This window comes from Ictidomys tridecemlineatus, unplaced genomic scaffold (assembly GCF_052094955.1).
Source record: "Ictidomys tridecemlineatus isolate mIctTri1 unplaced genomic scaffold, mIctTri1.hap1 Scaffold_110, whole genome shotgun sequence".
Classification (NCBI taxonomy): Eukaryota; Metazoa; Chordata; class Mammalia; order Rodentia; family Sciuridae; genus Ictidomys; species Ictidomys tridecemlineatus.
Window position 1 is genome coordinate 248,311 of NW_027521036.1, and position 20,602 is coordinate 268,912.

Consider the following 20,602-nt stretch of genomic DNA (forward strand, 5'->3'; position numbering starts at 1 on the left):
TCTATGCAGAGTCTTTCATTTGATTCAAGATAGAAAGAGAAAGAGCCACTTAGAATGAATCTGAGATAGACTGTTACCCACATGAGAACCCTCGAATAATCTTGAAAGCAGAGAATTTGTTCAGGTTCCAGCAGCAAAATCAATCCTTTCATTACTGTGGTTGTACATTTACACTGCCCGCTGCCACCTAGCTCTGCTCTTCTCCTCTAAAGAATTGGGGTCTTAAATGGACACCGAATTTAATTCTTTTTGAGCCCCTTTCCCTGCCTAATTCTGCTTGCCCAATCAATCCATGTATTTGTAGTGAGGCTTCTAATCAATGATCTTCCACTACTTTCTCATGCCAATGAAAAACACAGGAGTAGACACTTGCCCCAAGCTGCACCAAGATAGTTTATCTTCCAAACTTTGAAGGTAAAGACACAGGAGGGAAAACCTGAAATAATCTGAAGATTTCTCTAGGGGGCCAGGTGTCACAATTCTTAAGGATTCCTAGCTCCTGTAACTCTTCTCGATTCCTACCTTCTATGTTCCAATCAAGCTTAATTTTGTGATCATGTAAGTCAAATTCCTAGAAATTAAATATTGTATTTTGTATGAGAGTAGAAATATTTGTGTACTGTTCATGAGTTACTTACCAGTGTTGTAATCTTGGACTGGTTTCATGATTTCTCTTTGCCTCCATTTTCTTATCTGTAAAATGAAAATAATAACATCATAAATATATCATAATACTGCTTTGAGATAATCTATGCAAAGCACTTTATTAAGTAAAAAGTAAGCACATAGTAAGAGCCAAATAAATGTGATCATTATCATTTTATGGATGATATTAAATCTTTAAAGTATTTTGAAACTAGAAATTTAAAGAAATTTTCTTATTAATTCAAGTATTCTTGGTGTTCTAAGTAGAAAAATCATATTGTATATAATTAATGGTAATTTAATTCTATTTTTAACTTTTATTTTTTAACTTTTCTTGTCTATGTGTATTTTTGAGAATTTTAAAAGTCAGAACTTTAACTGATATATTTTAAAAGAGTCTTCCTGGGGCTGGGGATGTGGCTCAAGCAGTAGCGCGCTTGCTTGGCATACTTGCAGCCCGGGTTCAATCCTCAGCACCACATACAAACAAAGATGTTGTGTCTGCCAAAAACTAAAAAATAAATATTAAAATTCTCTCTCTCTCTCTCTTAAAAAAAAGAGTTTTCCTGAGTTCTTTGTTAAATTTCATTTTCTAAATTTCCCAGGTTTCTTTAAATTCTTTAAGGTTTTAATTGAGGTAATTATTATTGGTTGATTGCTACTTTTTCTCCATATATCCTGACCTATCACCCTACATTGGGTAATAATATTAAATTCATAGCTGTCTCTTCATCTGTTTCTCAAGTCTGTTTTTCACATTAATATGATTTAGTTTTATTTTTATTATAAGAACACTTAACATGAGATCTACCTTTTAAAGATTTTTCAGAGTACCATGTAATATTTTTTTAGTAGGAACACAATCCAATTGAGTTATATTCACTACCTTCAGGTGTCACATAATGATAAAAATGTATTATTAGATGATTTTTACTGTTGTGCATACATCACAGACTGTACTTACACAAACCTACATGGTAAAGCATTCTACACACTTAGGCCATATGAAATAATCTATCACTCCTAGGCTATAAACTACATAGCATATTACTGTACTGAATATTATCAGCAATTATAACACAGTTACATAAACATGCATGTTTATTTTTCTAAACATGTCAGAAAAATACAGTAAAAATACAAGGTAATAGAAAATTTCAGCTCCATTAGAATTTTATGAGATCTCCATTGAATATGTGATTCATTATTGACCAAAATGATATTGTACAGCACATGACCATTATTCAGTAGTTGTCTAACTTATTCACTTTGCATAACTGAGACTGGATACTCTTAAATTATCAATTCCCCATTTTCTCGTTTTACCAACCGCCTGGTAATTATCATTATACTCTCTACTTCTATAACTCTTAGAAACTCACTTAGAGAAATCATATAGTATTTGTTTTTCTTTGACTGGATTATTTTACTTAGCATAATATCACCAAGGTTTATCCATCTCATCATATATTATAGAATTTTCTTCTCTTTAAAGTAGAAAAATTTCATGTATGTATATACCATGTTTTTTTTTAAAAAAGAAAATGCTTTTATTTTTTAAATACATGGCAGTGGAATGCATCACAATTCTTATTACACATATAGAACACAATTTTTCATATCTCTGTTTGTATATAAAGTATGTTCACACCAATTCATGTCTTCATACATGTACTTTGGATAATGATGTCTATCACATTCCACCATCATTGCTAACCCCCTACCTCCTCCCTTTCCCTCCCACCCCTCTGCCCTGTCTAGGGTTTGTCTATTCCTCCCATGCTTCCTCTCCCTACCCCACTATGAGTCAGTCACCTTACAGCAGAGAAAACATTCGCCATTTGTTTTTTGGGATTGGCTAACTTCACTTAGCATTATCTTCTACAGCTGCATTCATTTGTGTTCTTTTTACTTTGTTGGGAAATGGAGAGTAAAATGGTTTCCACATCTTGACCATTGTGAATAGTGTTGCAAAGAACATAGGAGTGCCAATATTTCTTCAAGATCATGATTTAAGTTATATTTTACATAACCCAGAAGTGGCATTGGTAGTTGATATGGTGTTCTATTATTTTGAGAAAACTACATGTTGTTTTTATAGCATACATATAATTTTACATTCACAGTACAAAAGTATACACAGTTTACATGTCCTCCATATCCTCACCAACATTTGCTATCTTCTTTTTTTCCCCATAAGATAGCTAACCTAACAAATGAGAAGAGATATCTTATTCTACAATTTCATAACAATTCGTGAAAAGGACATCTTTCCATATATTTCTTGGGAATTTATTTCCCTTTGTAGAAATATTTATTCAACTCTTAGACCATTTTTAATTGAATTATTATTTTTTTGCTATTAAGTTGTGGGATCTTTTTATATAATTTTGATTTTAATAGCCTACCATATGGTTTGCAAACATTTTCTTCCATCCTATAGCTTGTGTTTTTGCTATATTTATTGTTCCTTTTGCATTGCAGAAATGATTTGGTTTTATGTAGTTACACTGGCCTGTTTTCTTTTCTTTTTTTTTTTTTTTTTGCTTTTTTTAAATCTGTGCTTTTGGTGCCATATCCAAGAAGTCAATACCAAGACCAATGTCATAAAGGTTTTCCTCCATATTTTTTCCAGAGATTTTGGTTTCTGATTATAGGTTGAAATCTTCAACTCATGGTGAGTATTTTTTCCACACAATATAAGATAAGTGTATAATTTCACACTTTGTATGTGGATATCCAGTTTTCCCAACATTTTTTGTTGGAGACTATCCTTTTCCAATTGTGTATTCTTGGAATCTCTCCTGAAGACTTACCATGTAAGTATAGGTTTATTTCTGCTCTCTGTTCTATTCCTTTGGTACATCTGCTATTAACATACTCTTTGGTTGTTGTAGCTTTTAAATATATTTTGAAGTTATGAAGTACTATACCTCCAGCATTGCTATTCCTTCTTAAGATTGTTTTGGTCATTTGGGATTTTTGTGATTCCCTAGGAATGTTAGAAATTTTTTTTCTGTTTTTACAACAAAAACACAAACATTATTTAAAATGCCGAAGAAGTCCTCAGCATTTTTGTGGGGGCGTCTGTAAATGTCCTTGTCTTTCCTTTCATTATTGAAGGACAATTTGGCTAAGTATAGTAATCTTGGTTGCTATGTTATTTTTTTTTCTTGAGGTGCTTTGAATAAATCATCCCACTTCTTTTATCTTGCAGGATTTTTGCTGAAAATCTGCTTTTAGTCTTAGGACAATCTCCTTATACGTGGGGGTTTGGTGTTCTACTACTGTTGTTAAAATTCTCTGTTTTAACTACTGGCGATATGATTATATCTCAGTTTGGACTTCTTTGAATTATCCTTCTTTCTAGTCCTTTGGAATTCCTGGATTTAAATGTCATTTCCTTCCCTATTTGAGACAAATTTCCAGCCACTATTTTACTTTATTCATTTATTGTTCTCCTGTTCTCATTGAACAATTTAATGGTAGTTATTTTAAATTCTTGTTTTGGAGATTCATATATCTTTGCTTAATTTGGGTCAGTTTCTGTGATTTTACCTTCTTCCTTGTTTCAATACTGTTTCTCTTTCTTCATTGTCTTTTACTCTTTGTGTTCATATGCACACAAGAGAAAATTTGCTACCTTTTCTATTCATAGATTGGTTTTTCACAGGAGAAGATACATCATCGATTAAACCAGCCAGAGATTCTGTGGACCCCTCAAACAGTTGTGATGGTCAGAACCATAGATTTTGTTCTTAGTGGCACCTAGTTATCTAGAGCAGGCCATGTTGTCATCAGTGTTCAACAATAGATAATACCAAATCCAATCCCCCAGGTATGACTTGGAGAAATTGGAGTGTTTTATGCTACGTTCCACACTTTTCCTTCGCAGGGAGCATTTTGATTATTTGTTCTCTCTTTGCTTTGTATTGGGCTATGAACAAAAGCTATGATGAGTGCCATGCTCCTTTGTTCCCTGCTGATGGATCCTGTCAAAGGCCCAAGCCAATCTCTCAGGCAGCACTAGGAAAAGTTCCAATATTGGATGTGTAATCAAAACCTTTTCCTCCTTAGAGAGAAACCTGGAGTTGAGGTTTTCTTCTGTTACATGGTGCCATGCAAGGGAAAGGGACCACAGGGTGTCTCCAGTCTCTCTACTACTTTTGATGTGGTTGATTTTGCTTTCACCTGGATGCAGGGAAATTCTGACTAGTTTGTGGATTTCTCACAAATGGCATCAATTTAATTACCACTAGTGAAACAGTTTGTGTATCATGGAAAGGAGAGTCCAAGGCTTTATATTTCATCATTTTCCTCCTTGTTATAAATTTTCCTAAGTTTATTTTCTAACCCCTGTAGTGTGCATTGGAATTCTCCAATAATCACTTATTTGGAAAAATATGTTGTTGTTTCAACATGCTTTTTTTCTGATAAGTTATTGTTCATGTTACATAATTCCTTTGTATTCACCCATGTGCTGTCCTTGAATAGTCGATAGAGAGCCAGATTGTTCACTATTTTCCAGTAGAAATGAAGTCATCCCCCATTGGTGGTAGTGGAGGAGCAATAACACGGCACTCCTGTTTTTCTTAATCACTGGTAGTATCAAAGGGGCCCAGAGGAAAACCAGGCATTCTTCCCACTTCAGATTGAGAAATCTGCATGTCTACTCTACCCTGCATATAATTAGATAGGACAACCCCTTCCTCTGTGAGAGTAGAATCTGAGAAAAACAAAATAAACTTTAAGATTTAAATAATCTCAGGAGTATAATTGTATAATACCCACATATACAAATTTTAATTAAAAAATCTATGACCAACAACTCAAATAGTCAAACTAAGCAATATTTCAAGTAATTACCAATATAAGAAAATGACATATCAATAGAATTTCAAAATATACCCAAAGGAAAATAAAGCAGTACAATGAAGAACCATACATTCATAAATTGGACAACAGGATGAAATAGATCAGTGTTTTTTAAAGGACAACCACGCCCATCCAATATGAAATACATAATTTGAATACATCTGTAACTCTCAAGGCCCAGATGGTTTACTGGAAAATACTACCAAATGGTCAATGAAGAAAGAATAAATGCCTTATCCCTAAGGATAGCAATACAATAAGGATGACTTCTATCACTAATCTTATTTGACATAGTTCTGAAAGATTTTGTGATAATGCAAGAAAGAAAATAGTAGGAATGTGGATCAGAAAAAATATTTGTACTATTTTCAGTTCACTATGTAAACCTGTCTGATGAATCAAAGAGATAAAATCTTCTACATCTAGTAACTGAGCCCATCAATGTTTCAGGATATAAGACCAATATATACAAATTAATTCTATATCTATACACTAGCAATAAACATGTAAATATAAAGGTTAAACATACAGGGCCATTAATAATCTCTCAGAATAAAACTGTAAATCAAAATAAATAGACAGGACTTATATGTTCAATCAAAAAAATATTGATGAAACAGAGATAAACCAAAGAAAACCTAAATAAAGGAGACAATATACAATGTAGAAGGATTGGAAACAAGAGAGGAAATATAGCAATTTCCTACAAATTTATATACTTGTTTCATAAAATTTCATCAAAATCATAGCAAGCTATATAAATACGGGCACAATTATTCTTCTTTTTTTAAAGAGAGAGAGAATTTTTAAATATTTATTTATTTATTTACTTTTCGGTAGACACAACATCTTTATTTTATTTTTATGTGGTGCTGAGGGTCAAACCCAGCGCCCCATGCATGCCAGGTGAGGGTGTTACCACTTCAGCCACATCCCCAGCCCCCAGGCACAATTATTCTAAAATGTTTATGAATAAACCAAAGAACTAGGATAGGCAAAATAATTTTGAAAAAGAATAAAACAAGAAATCTAATCACTTTCAAAATTTATTATATCTCTACAACAGTCAAGACTGTTTTATTATTTGCAGAACACACATAGTACAATAGAACAGAAAAGGGAACATGGAATTAATACAAACTACAATATACTCCATTTTTGACAAATTAAAAAATCAAAGCAATAGAAGAAATTTAAATTTCCCAATAAATGGTGTTGTGATATTTATACTTCCTTAAACAAAAATAAGACCTTAATATAAACTTCAAATCTCATATAAAATCACCTCAAAGTAGATCAGAGGCCTAAATGTAACAGATATAATGATATAATATTTAGAGAGAACTATAGGAAATTTGTCACAACTATGATTAGGCAGAGTTCTTAGATTTGACACCAAAACCATGATTCAGAAAAGAAAAAAATAGTAAGTTAGACTTTATTGAAATTAAAACATTTTACTTAGAAAAACATTCTTTAAAGAAGATGAAAGGACAGGCTACTGACTTGAAGAAATGTTTACCAATCACAAATTCAGCTTAGTACTAGGGTTGAGAATACACAAAGAATGCTTAAAACTACAGCAACAGCAATAACAAACAAAGGTATGGACAGAGAATTTATATTAAAAAAAGCTATACAGCCTACAAACAACCATATAAAAAGATGTTTCACATCATTAGTAAATGGAAAATGCAAATTAATACCACAAATCAAATATGGCTATATACCAATCAGAATCACTAAAATAATCAATAGTGACAATGCAAAATGCTGTTGAGAATGTAAACTGTACCACTTATGCATATCTAATGGAGATATAAAATGGCACAATTACTTTGAAAAAGAATTTAGCATTTGCTTAAAAATTAAGCATGCAAATATGATATGACTCAGCAATTGCATCCTGGGCATTTATCCCAGAAAAATAAAAATTTATGCTCATTCAAGAATCTGAATAAATGTCAAAAGATTTATGCTGAGGGAAAAAATAGAAACAATCCTAAAAGTTATCCTACACTGTAGAGTTCCATTTATATAATGTTTTCGAAGTGACAGATTTATAGAGATGGACAATAGATTAGTGGTTGTCAATGGATATGGTGAGGGGATGGTTATAGCTATGTAAAAGCCACAGGAGAGATCTCTGTGACTAGAGAAATATTCTGTATCTTAACTGCATCATGTTGTGGTTTAGATATTACGTGGTCCCCCAAAACTCATGTGAGATAATGCAAGAAACTTTAAAGGTGAAATGATTATGTTATGAGAGCCTTAACTTAATCAGTGCATTAATCCACTTGAATGCATTAACTGGGTGGTAACTAGGCAGGTAGAGTATGACTGGAGCAAGTGAGTCATTGTGGGAGGCATTTGGGGAATATATTTTATCCCTAGAAAGTGGAACTGCTTTCTGCTTCCTGATGGCCATGTCCTGAGCTACTTTCCTCCACCATACTTTTCTGCCATTTCTATTGGGCCCAGAGCAATAGAAATGGCTCTCTATAGACCGAGACCTCTAAAGTTCTAAAGGTGAAGTTATATTTAGGGTTTTAAAGCCATGAGCTCCAAATACACTTTGTTCTTGTCAGGATTTTTTGGTTACAATATAGAAAAACTGATTAAAACAAATGTCAATATTCAGGTTGTGATATTGTACTACAGTCTGACAAGATGTTACTATAGTGGTGAGTGGATAAAGGATAGATAAGATCTATTATGCATTAGCTTTATAATTGAATATTGCTGTTGGTTAGATGTGAGGAGTCCTGAAAATGCTCATGTGCAAGACAATGCAAGGTTTAGAGGTGAAATAATGGATTATGAGAGTCTTAACCAAATTGGTGAATTAATCCCCCAATAGGGAATAACTGGGTGGTAACTAAATACAGGTGGAGTATGACTGGAGGAGGTAGATCATTGGGGTATGCCTTTAGGACATGTATTTTGTCCCTGATGAGTACACTTTTTCTTACTCTGCTTCCTGGTTGGATGTCCTGAACCGCTTTCTTCTGCCATAACCTTCTGCCATGGTATTCTTACATCTGACCCAGAACAATAAAGTTGGCCATTTGAAATCTTTGAAACCATGAGTGCCAAATAAACTTTTTCTCCTCTAAAATTGTTCTTGGCAGATATTTTGATCACAGCAGCAAAAAAGCTGACTAAAACAAATGTATGCTACTATTATCTCAAAATAAGTAGCTTAATGAATGAAAAGTCATGATTTTTAAGGAATATAAATAATAAATAGAAGTGTCGGGCTAGGGATGTTGCTCAATGGTACATACTTGCCTAGAATATGTGAGACCTTGCACTATATCCACAGCACTGCAAAACTAAAACAAAATTAAATTAAAATGCCTTGATTTTTCTCAAATACAGACACCATTTATCATGGAACTTAAGATTAGTGAAAATATACTTTCATAAATTTCCTAAAGTTCACAATCTAATGACTAGAGGTAGTTTGTCCTGAAATAAGCTACATTTATATCATAGACCATAGGAATATACTTTTCTAATTTGGTTACAAGAAGAAATTCCTTGTAACACATTTATATATATATAAATAATCACCATCCATGTATATGTTTTACCAATGATGTGCTATTTATACATAAATAAGGAGGTAATCACAGACTTGTATCTGAAATTTCAGCAGAGTTATTAAAATACTGTTGACAAAATTCATAGCAAAAACTTGATATTTAGTAGAACAAGGTAAAATTAGAAAAGTGAAGGTACATTGTGCTTCTCTTTCTTCTATAGGGTTCAAAATACATTTATTTTTTCATTTCCTAGAGAATATTTTAGCAAGGCTAGCTATTGAATGTTTCATCTACTAATATTTACAGACAGAAAATATAATTTTTGCCTGAGTATTGCTATATGGGAAAAAGATATTGCTATTTTACAGGGCTTTTTATAAATATGCTATTGCTAGTTTTTAGCAATAGCTATTTGTAACTAATAAAACCTATAGCATCCTTATAGTTTGCAACAAAACATTACCAACATCTTATTGACTAAAGGGGCTGCTCCATGATTATATATAACTGAAACAAATTGTAAACCAATAATGGAGACATGAAAGCCAGCTGGATTTATAAGGAATTATTTCCAATGTGCAAAAACATAGTTAATACAACATGAAGGACTGGTGGGGAATACCAAGTGATAGATAATACAGACATTTTTCCTCACATGTACCCCTCCTCCCAAAAAAACAAATCTAATTTCATTTGTATTCCAAAGAAATTTTCAGAAAGAAAAAGCAAAATTGCCAATTTGACAGAAAGCATTTATCCAAAAAAAATATTATAGACATCTGCACAATGCAAAACAAAAATGATTTGGCTGCAACCAGAATTTATTTTGTTATCACTGGAAACTTTGTCTTTGGCAAAATTATCAGGTTTTTTTAATCAAATGTCCTCTAAAATATGGCTGTTTTATATGATAGGCTATTGTTACTTTCTGGCTAAGCATGATGAACTAAGAACATTTATCATATGGAACATTAAAAACCAAGAAAAGGGACCAGAGGGCACATCTCAGTGATGGAGTACTTGCCTGGCACACGTGAGATTCTGTGTTTGATCCCCAGCAATTGTGCACGTGTGTGTGTGTGTGTGTGTGTGTGTGTGTGTGTGTATTCATATATATACCACAGAGGAGAGAACTACAGATTTCCGTGACTTCGGGGTTACATCCTGATAAACCCATTGTGAAATTAAAATAATTGAAGAAAAAAATGCATTTAATATACTCAATCTAATGAACACCATAGCTTAGAAATGCAGTGTAAGCTGGAACAAAGTGTAAGCTGGGGCATCCACAGTTTACCCTTGTGATTGTGTGGTTGACTGAGAGTTATAGCTTGCTGCTTCTACCTACAGGATAGTATTGCATTGCATATTTCTAACCTGGACATGATAAAATTTCAGAATTCAAAGTATTCTCAAAATATTACATATTCCATTTATACCCCATAAAGGTAACCTGGAAAAATTATAATCCTTCTTCCACTTTCAAATAATGTCCCTTTCACAATTTTTATACTATTGTTTTTTAAATGTCAATGATTGACTTTCAGGGTTAATAAGCATAATTTTTAAAAAATCTATTATAATTTGTTAATCAATCTCTAAATACGTATACAAAACCTAATTTTCATGCTCTATGGAATAATTTCCAAAATAGGTGTAAATACAACAAAAGCTTAATAGTTAATAGAGGAGAATAATCATTTCCAAATTATACATTCACGTAAACTTAAGATATAATTATTTTCATAATATTTAAAATAACCAAAAGTTAATTTTTCTTCCTGCTTTTGACCCTTCATTCACTCAATCAAAAAAGTATTTTGTATGCCTTTAGTTCAGACACTGCCTTGTATTTGGAGAAACCTATGGTTTCCAAAATCCCCTTGATCTAGTCCTAAAGAAGACCAAGTGTCGTTTTTCTGTAATGTTACAGGAAAAGTAAAGTCACTTAGAATAGGCTCTCGGCAGGTGAGCACATCATTTTTCAGCTGATTTTTACTATCTTCTAAGCAAATATTTCACCTAACTATAATGTATGCACAACCTATGGCTTAGTGGAAGAAACGATATAATGAAGTAAAATGTCATTTATGAAGTACAACTTTCTACTTACTGTCTAGAAGACAAAGGCCCAATTGGAAGTTTAAAAATGCTGAACAATAACTAAGTTTTCATACTGAAAGATAAGACCTGAATACTGAAAATCACTCTTTCTATGGAAACTGCACAAAGAACAAAGCTTGCACATACAGGAAGAAATCAAGACTAATTTTACCTTCTATAGAGAAAGGATGTGGGGTTTGGGTAGAATTTCCAAATCCTACACAAAGAAAGTATGTGTTCAGATAAGTATAACTCCTGGCAGAGCCAATTTAATCAACCATTCTTCCTAAGATGTTTATGTGACTTCTGAGAAAGAGGGAACTTTTCTAACAAAGAATACATTGCTTCCACTCTGAGTAGCACCAGTTTGTCAAATCCTGATGTGCCATGGAGGACAGGCACGGACTAAGACCACTACAAAGGGAAGGAGAAGAAAAAGAGGAACATTGATGATCAAGCAGTTAGTTGTTCACAGCAGTGATTTAAAAAAAAAATCCCCTTCTACATCTAAGCAATGGGATGAGTCGTCTCCTAAGGATGCACAACAAAACTGCAGAAAATCATTTACCTTGAAACAAACAAAAAAAGAGGATCATTCATTTCAAAACAAAACTGTAGTGCACAGCATTCTACTACAAAATTCAAATAACCATGTAAGCATTAAAGAAGATTTCTTTGCACAATAGGAAGAAAAAAATATTAGCTAGAGAGTTCCACTTCTGGCCTACAAAGTATAAACATGTATTAAAGGCAAGAGAACTCTGAGGGCAAGAAAAATTAAAAAGCAGAGACCAGCAATATTTGACAAGAACTTAATTCCTTAATCCAGTTCCTGTAAGATTCCATTTAGATTTCCATATGAGCCATAAACAGCCTTGGAAATGGTTTTCAAAAATCATTAGGTCTACAAAATTTATGTACAGCTCACAAAATTTGCATTGACCAAATCCTCATTTAACAATTCTCATTTACTTCTTCAATCCTGCCTAACCAATTTTAATATCTATAATTTGCACATTGTGAAAGAACATTCACATATACTTTACATGCCTATGCACAGTAAATTCATAGTGTTTTACTAGTTGTGTTTATGAACAATATTAATAAAGCTATGATGTGTGTGAGCATATATATGTATATGTAGATGTATTCCTGAACATACATATGCTAATTATCAGACATTGTATATAAATACAGTGTAAAATATTACATACATATACAAAATATTCATAGTTATGTCTACTTATGATTTTCTATAGAAATGCACATATAAAACTTGCATGCCAGTACACACTACATGTACATATATGTACATATATATTATACAGAGAGAGAGTGAGTCTATGCCCATTGAATAAGATAGAAATATTTATTTCTTTAAGATGTCCATCACGATTCTAAATAGGCACTAAGGATGTCATCATGGCAACATAAATATTTAAATTGTCACACTGTGATTTACAGCTATAGATGTTTATTCTTCTGCCTCCCTATTGTTTATATATTGTAAGTAAATTTTGTTTTACTTATACATGACCTCTTCCAATATTAGATAATAAAAACATTAAAACAAATTTTAAATAATCAAATAGCATTTTGAAAAGGTATAATTATTTTTTCTAGATCAATTTTTCCTCTTTTGCTCCACTGTGAACAGATCAGATGTGTCACCAGGAAAAAAAAAACTTTAGCCAGATGAATCTCGACCTGCTATCATGAGAGGATCTAAGGTCAATTTCATTTATGTCAAAATTGTTTATAATTTAAACTTACATAGTGGAAAGTCAATAGAGTAGATTGACAAATCACAAAAGAATTGAATAGATATACAAAAGAACTTACCATTGAAGGAAAATGTAAAATATATATTTTTTGCATTATTTAGGTACATTTAGAATATTAAAATATTAATCTAGAGAGGCAGATTTTAAGAGTAATACTTACCCAATTGACATTATTGGATTAACAGGGGAAGATTAAAATTTCTTTACAACATTTATTGATAGCATTTTAAAAATCATTATGGCTACATAGAGCTACCAATTGTAAGCAGGAGGAATATATAGCATTTAAATAATTACCTTGGGCTTAGATAATATTCTAAATATCTTAATTTCATTAACTCATTTAATTTTCAAAACAACTTTGTTAAATAGGTGTCATGTTTCAAAACCCTTTGAAAACGATAAATTTGTGTCATAAATATGTGTGTTTATGTTTTGACCCATTTTGAAAATTATAAAATTATGTCACATGAATATGTATGTTTGTGTGTATTTTCTAACTTTACCAGGGAAGCAATTTAATATTTAATTTTAATGTTCAATTTTTGAACCTAATTCATATATATACATATACATAAACCTATATAAAATACATATATTATACACAACCACACACACACACACACACACACACACACACACACACACACGAAGTGTGTGAAGTAAGTCTCAACATCCTTTGCAAATTGAGAAACACAAATTAAGATACCATTACATACCTATTAGAATTCCAAACTTTAAAGAAACTGATGAAATATGACACACACACAAATTCATTAATTGTGCATAAGTAGAAAAGAGAATTTCCATATATATAGAAATTATTATAGTGTACAGTGGATAAATTTTGACATGTGTACACATCCATGAGAGCATCTTTCAAATGGCAGGGGGGAAGAGAGCTAAAATAGGGGTGTTATTTACAACCAGTTGTTATATTCAAACATATATCCAAACATAAATATATCATATATATGTTCAGGTATGATTTTCCTGATTTATAAATTTATCATTCTTCTTGAGGTAAGAAGATATGTTCTTGGTCTCTCGCTGTAAACCTGTAAACGTTGTAATGAGCATTCTAAATCAGGGTTAGCTGGAAAATATCTACTAATTCACTCTGGATATGTTTAGTAGTCAACTTAATTATTAACATAGATACATCCATGAAACCATAAATACAGTCAAGATGAAAATCAATCCATCACACCTAAAAGCTTCCTAACATACCTTAAATTTACTCCCTTCCCTTTCTCCTTGCCAACTCATAAAAATTAATGATTGCATTTTATCACATTTTGTTAATTTTTAACTATTTGAAATTCTAATGGGAATGTCTGTAATCTTGTGTTTTTAATATTTAAATTTCCCAAATGACAAAAATATTGAGCATTACTTCAATGGCATTTCTTTCTGTAAAAGTTAAGTTAAATGTCTTGTTGGTAATTGTTCATAATTGACTTTTTGTATGTTTGTAACTATATATAACTTACTATTATGTATGCTATTTTGTTTTATTTCAATGTCTAATTGTGCCTAACTTAAATGCAATTTTATTGTATATTTATCTTGTATCCTGCAATCATAGTAAACTAACTTATTCATTTTTGAAGTATATTTGTGCAATCCATGTAATTTTTCTCCATAAGTGACAATCTTCTGGGCAAATAAAAGTAATTTGAATTCTTTCTTTCTTATGCAAATACCCTTCCTTCCTTCCTTCCTTCCTTTCTTTCTTCCTTCCTTTCTTTCTTCTTTCTTTCCTTCCTTTCTTTTTTGCTTTACTTTCTCAAATAGAAGCTTCAGTAAAACTTCAGTTGCTTCAGTTGAAAACATGTGAAAAAGTGAACATACCTTATTCCTAATTCTAGAAGGAAAGCAGTTAGTGTTTCCTCATTAGGTGTGTGGTTGGCTGTAGGTATTTTTATCATTTGTTTGTTTGTTGGTGGTGCATGTTTTTATTCTTGCTTGTTTGCTTGGAGACAACCTTTATCAAATTGAAAAATGGTTATTCTCAAATTATTAATTTTCTTATCATGAAATATTTTCCTATATTTTAATTAAATGTAATTAATTTTAAAATAAATTAATGTTATGCACATCCTTTCTACTGTAGACATATAATGGTTTTTAAATGCATAATTTACTCCTCCTAAAATGTATTTTGAATCTTAATTCAATTCACATTTTTTAAATTTTTTTGAAAGCTATGGTATAGACTATCTCAGAATATACAAAGTTTATTTTAGGACCACAATATTACCTTCTAGAATATCATCTTTTTAATCTTGATATTCCATGGAAATAAATTTACATGTACTTTGAAATTAATCACGTAAAGACTTTTAACTAATTCTGTGAAGTTTTACTTATATACTGTATATTGGAATTTGGAGTGAATGAGTAATTGAAGAAGATAAAATCACATCTTTGAATGTTCTATATTGCACTTGATTTAAGGGATCATTATAGAAACAGAACTGTCCCTAACAAAGACTTCAGAACCACTTAGCACAGAAATAGCCATCTGACAAACTAAAGGGGAAGAGCTAGATGACAAAAAAAATTCAAAACTTAAGTAATACTGAAAAGCAATCACAAATACTGTCTTCTATACCATGCCCTGGCTCTTCTTTACATTTAATCCAATAAAAAATGCTTAAAATGATCTTACAAAGGAGGATGCCAAGGTTGAAAGAGTCAGAGTGAGGAGAGCCAAGAAGAATAATACTCAAAACTCAGAGCTGACATTTCTAAAATGGGATCTAAAGTCAGAAGTAAAATTATGTTCATGAGTTGGAAGTACACAAAAGTCAAATATCAGGATGAATTAAATGGTTGATTAAAAGTGCAGAGATAAAATGACCTTGTAATTGTACCACTTTTGACTTCCACAAAGAAACATTTCATGCTCTAGCCAACTGGCACATGACCATTGTGAAAATCAACTGTAGGAAGCAAGTGAGTAAGACACAAATATAATAAACAAGCCATGGTGATAAGAGTGAAAAATTAAAAACATGTGTGGACAAAAGAGAATTCGTCCATCCATAGACTGGCAGGATACCTTCTATTTAGGCCCATTTGCACACTTCTGATAAACAACATTTTGGCCAAAGTGTCTTCTGTCTGTCCTTTAAAATCCTTTTATACCTGCCTGCTTTTCCTCTCTGTAATTTAATTGAATTAAAAATAAAATATTTGAGCATCAGTTGTCTGTTTATCCATCTATCTGATGTTGGTCTAAGGGGAGAAAGAATACATATCTCAACAAGAAACTGTGTTCCTTCTAGGAAGTTGAAAAGGAGTGTGGGCAATAACACAAATGGATGTCACAAGGTGAGAAGTGAGATTCTTTACAAGGGCAGTGGAAGGAGAGATTACGTTCAGTTGAAGAGATTTAGAAAAGGCTTTATGAAGCAGGTGACATTTCAGAAACAACCTGAAAACATGTAAGATTTTGGTTAAGTGGAGCAAGGGAAGGGTTATTTTCTAGGTAGCATACAACCTATGAATCTGGTTGAATAATAGATAGGAGCTGGGTGTCAGAAAGGAGTCACCCATATGTGGCCAGGGTTTCACAAGCAGGAGCTAAGAAACTGCCTCAACATCTCTAGTGTCAATTTTATTCATTCCAAACAGAGATTTTGATGCACTTTCTAATGCTTTTTAATTTGTTCCCAACAGCTCTCACATTTGGAAAACTGGGAATCAATCTTATGAAATAATGTTTTATTATTTCTAATAATAACTAGGATGTTCTTTAGGATCACAGAAATCGAAATACTTTTTCTTTGTTGGCATCCTTTGGCTATCATTGGTTTAATAAACTTTCTAGAGCTATGCCTCTTTTACAATGTATCTTTTTGCAGTTCTTTCAAAAATTATTTATGCACATCAAGTTGAAGCCTTTTCTAAATCTCTTCAACTGCATGTAATTTCATGAAGACTTGACAATTTTCCATGTCAGAATTTAATCTTGCATTTCCTTATGTCATATCCTAAATGAAATATACAAATCATGTGTGTGTCCATGTGCTTATATTGACATGTGCTGTGATTTTCCAAGTCTTAAAGTCATGCATTGTGCTAGATTATTGAAATATTTAGTTATACATTCTAATTCATTTCCCAATTGAAAATATTTTAAGTCAATTAGAAAGTAAATTACATTTACCAGATATAGCTTCATAGGAGATTTTGGAAAGTTCTCTGCTTATAATTTTCTGAAGTATCTAGAGTGCCTCTCTGACTCTATAGAGACACAATCTTCTGTCCCTCCTAATATGAATTAGATAATTCCATTGCTCTGTAGATGTTCTGAAGGCTAAAGACTCTTAATGCTAAATTTATTGAGAGAATAAATCCCATTTTAGCTGTCTTGTCTCTGCCCTTTGGGTGAACAGAGACCAAAGAAATAAGAAGACATGTATTTATTCACAAAGGATACCCTCACATAGGAAATGCTATGTATTCTTGGAATCTTCTTTAGTTAATTGAAGAGATTATTTATTGAGGAAATAATTTATTGAGACCTGGGATTAAATACATAATTGATTTAACATCTCCAGAGTTACTAGCCATGCATGTTGTAAGTGCTACAAATCTAGGAAGCATAACTCACACAATCCTGCTTCAGAATGTGGGCAAATCCAGGGAAGCATCTCTTTCCTTCCTCATCTCAAAATGTTACTCCTGCTGCCAGTTTTTTCACCTGTACCCTCTCATCTGATTTTTTGTCCTTGGCATACAGTTGAGTGGTTTCTCTGCTCTCCTGTATTGCCAAAGCTATTTTGAGCTTTGTGTTCACATTAATTTGAAATACTTGTTGACCTGTTGTTTACCAGATATTGTTAGGGAATAGAGGAGAAACTTTATAGTTTCTTCCTCTTTCCTGTCTTCATTGACACCAGATTTTAACTTTGTATATGTTGTCTCCCATACTTAGAAGTTAAACTTGAAGACCTGAATCAAAGAGCAGATTCTCACTCTGGGAATACATTTTCCTTGATGTTTTTAATTGCTGATTAATTTGGTGAATCACGTAAGAGATGCTACAAGGTTTGGTTGCTGTTGCTTTAAAATGAATTAATAGTTTGATGAAAAATTTCAAACTATAACCCCTGTGACATGAATCTAGAATTGTTAATAATATGTTAGAAAATAACATTCTGAATTATACCTTAACATAATAAAGAAAATACAGCTAATGTCCTGAAAAAAAAGATTTGAGAAGGCAGTTTTGTCATTTTTAGTAATATGGATTTACTAAAATCAACAATTTACTGAAATAATGATATGGAAGTGGCAAATAAAATACACCCATTTCTCTTCCTTTTCATAAAAATGATCAATTGGTTTTGTAACATTTAGAAAATTAAGTAGATGTTTTTGTGATCAGTATACTTTTGGTTTCGTTCTGTTTTCTCTTTCTAAATGAAATCACTTTTTTAAAAGAAAAAAATTAAAATGCCACCTCATGATGGCCATTATGCTTTTTTAACATCAAAATTAAATGGACAATTGTAGAGGTTAACCCCCTTGACTTCTTAATCACTTTTAACATTGACTCCTTCTTCTTGAATAATCTTAAAATCTTAAAATTATTTTCTCTATCATCTCCCAAGATTCTGATAATTTTCTTTAATTCCTACTACACTGATATTCTGTTTAGTATCCTTCAGGTTTTATTTTTCCTCCTCCCTGTAAATATGGGATTTTCTTCTTATGATCCCAGTTAACTTTGTCCTGGAACATTTTAGTCAATCCTATAACTTCAACTACTGTCTGTTCAGCAATGAGCTTCAAATCTTTGTTTGCCTATCAGATCTCTCTCTTGAGCTACAGTCAATATGTCCATATACTTTATACATTATCCATCTCTAAATCAATAGATTCCCAGGTACACTCAGAATTTTTCCTATCTTATTTCTGAACCTAACCCTTCAACACACTGTAATATGGTCACCTTCTACCCAAAAGGCTGAGTCAGAACCTGGGCAGTCAACTTGAACATTTCTATCTTTTCCAACCCACATTCAAACTTTGACCCAGTCCTATTGATCCAACCTCTTTAAGTATCTCCCATACCAACCCTGCTCTCTCTGCTCTTACCACTACTATTTCAATTCAGGCATTTATCATTTTTACGTGAAGTACACAGTAAACTCCTAACAGATCCCCTAAGTTCATTCTGAAAATTATCTATCCACTAACCACACTGATCCTAAATCTTTTATTTTCAACACAGTGACTGCAAAGAAATCATATAACAATTTCATCTAAGAGTTGGGGGGGTATGGTAAAAGGAGGGTGACATCTTTAATTAAATAAATCATTCACCATAGAGTAACTGGGAAAATATTATCGACAAAATCATAATTGTTTTATAATGTTTATTTAGAATTGTCAAAATCTTTTAAAGGAGGCCATATTCTTTTTGTGAATATTGAACAAGAGTATGTGGTGTAAAGAAAGAAAGAGGAAAGGAAAAAGAAAAGCTAAGAAGCAATTCTGAATAAAATCCAGTGGGTTCACGTTATCCTTAGAATAAAGAGTCATTATGGCCCCGGTTTGTCTGCCACAGCATCTCATCAATGATTACTAAACAGAAATGCTATATAGAATGAAAAGTGAGAAACTGCTATATGAAATCTTAATGACTTTTCACATGCTTTGAACACACTTGAAATACCAATTATACCCCCCCATGAAGATACTGCAAACACACACACACACACACACACACACACCCTCTGATTCCTATTTTCTTTTCCTTCAAACAAAGAAACTCTTACAGTTGCCTTACAAAATCTCCTTTGCCAAAGTCAATTTTGAAGCTAAATAAAATGCCTCTAGCCTTTGTTTGCAATTTTATACGTTGTGTGAATACCTCTATTATATTACTTATCACAGTGTAAAGAAATGCATGGTTTGTGCATCTCTATTTCCCATGTACAATGAACTTCCTGGGGATAAAAATCAATTTTTTTTATCTTAGTAACCCCAACATCAAGCCTGACATGTGAATAAATGTTTTCTAAAAACTTGGACTTTTAAAAAAGTTTAGTAAATAAGAGGCAAAAACAAATTCCTTAATTCCTTACCTTAGACAAATAAGCTTAGATTTGTTCCTGATGGATATACAATTAAAAAATACCAAGAACTTTGAAGAATTACAATAATGATATATTGATGACCACTCTGAAAATCTGCTTTAAAATGTCTGTTTGTCTGCTTTCCTTATCTATCTTCTATTATGCTAAAGAACTGCACAGGGAGCTGAAGAAATGAAAACAGCCTTTATTTAATGCTCACATGCTTTGCACATACTGAAAACCATCCAGTCTGAAAACCAGTCTTTGCACATATAGTAATTGTGTGACAGATGGTCTCTGGCTTGTCACACAATTACTATATACACAGTATGGAACTAGAATCCAAAGTAAGCTAATAGATCGCAGCCAACTACACAATCAGGGAAAGACTCCCCATCAGGTCTTGTGATGAATGCTTCCTATCCTTGATCAGCTCCTGGGCACTGTGGGGCACTAGGATCCAACAGTCTGTCAATCAGGGCGCATGGTCCAGTCTTCAGTCTTTTGTCAACCCCTCCCTCTACAGCATTCTTAAAATTACTTCCTT

The 20,602-nt window shown here is 32.3% G+C and overlaps 1 protein-coding gene across 3 annotated transcripts in view; it reads right to left on the minus strand.

The window, feature by feature from the left end:
- LOC144372485 (transport and Golgi organization protein 1 homolog) overlaps nucleotides 1-20,602 on the minus strand; it is a 161,572-nt gene that overhangs the window by 130,217 nt on the left and 10,753 nt on the right. For all 3 annotated transcript variants that reach the window (XM_078035837.1, XM_078035839.1, XM_078035842.1), the window contains exon 2: nucleotides 639-693. In XM_078035837.1, coding sequence (XP_077891963.1) covers nucleotides 639-693 — 55 coding nt within the window. The remainder of the gene's footprint in view (nucleotides 1-638; nucleotides 694-20,602) is intronic.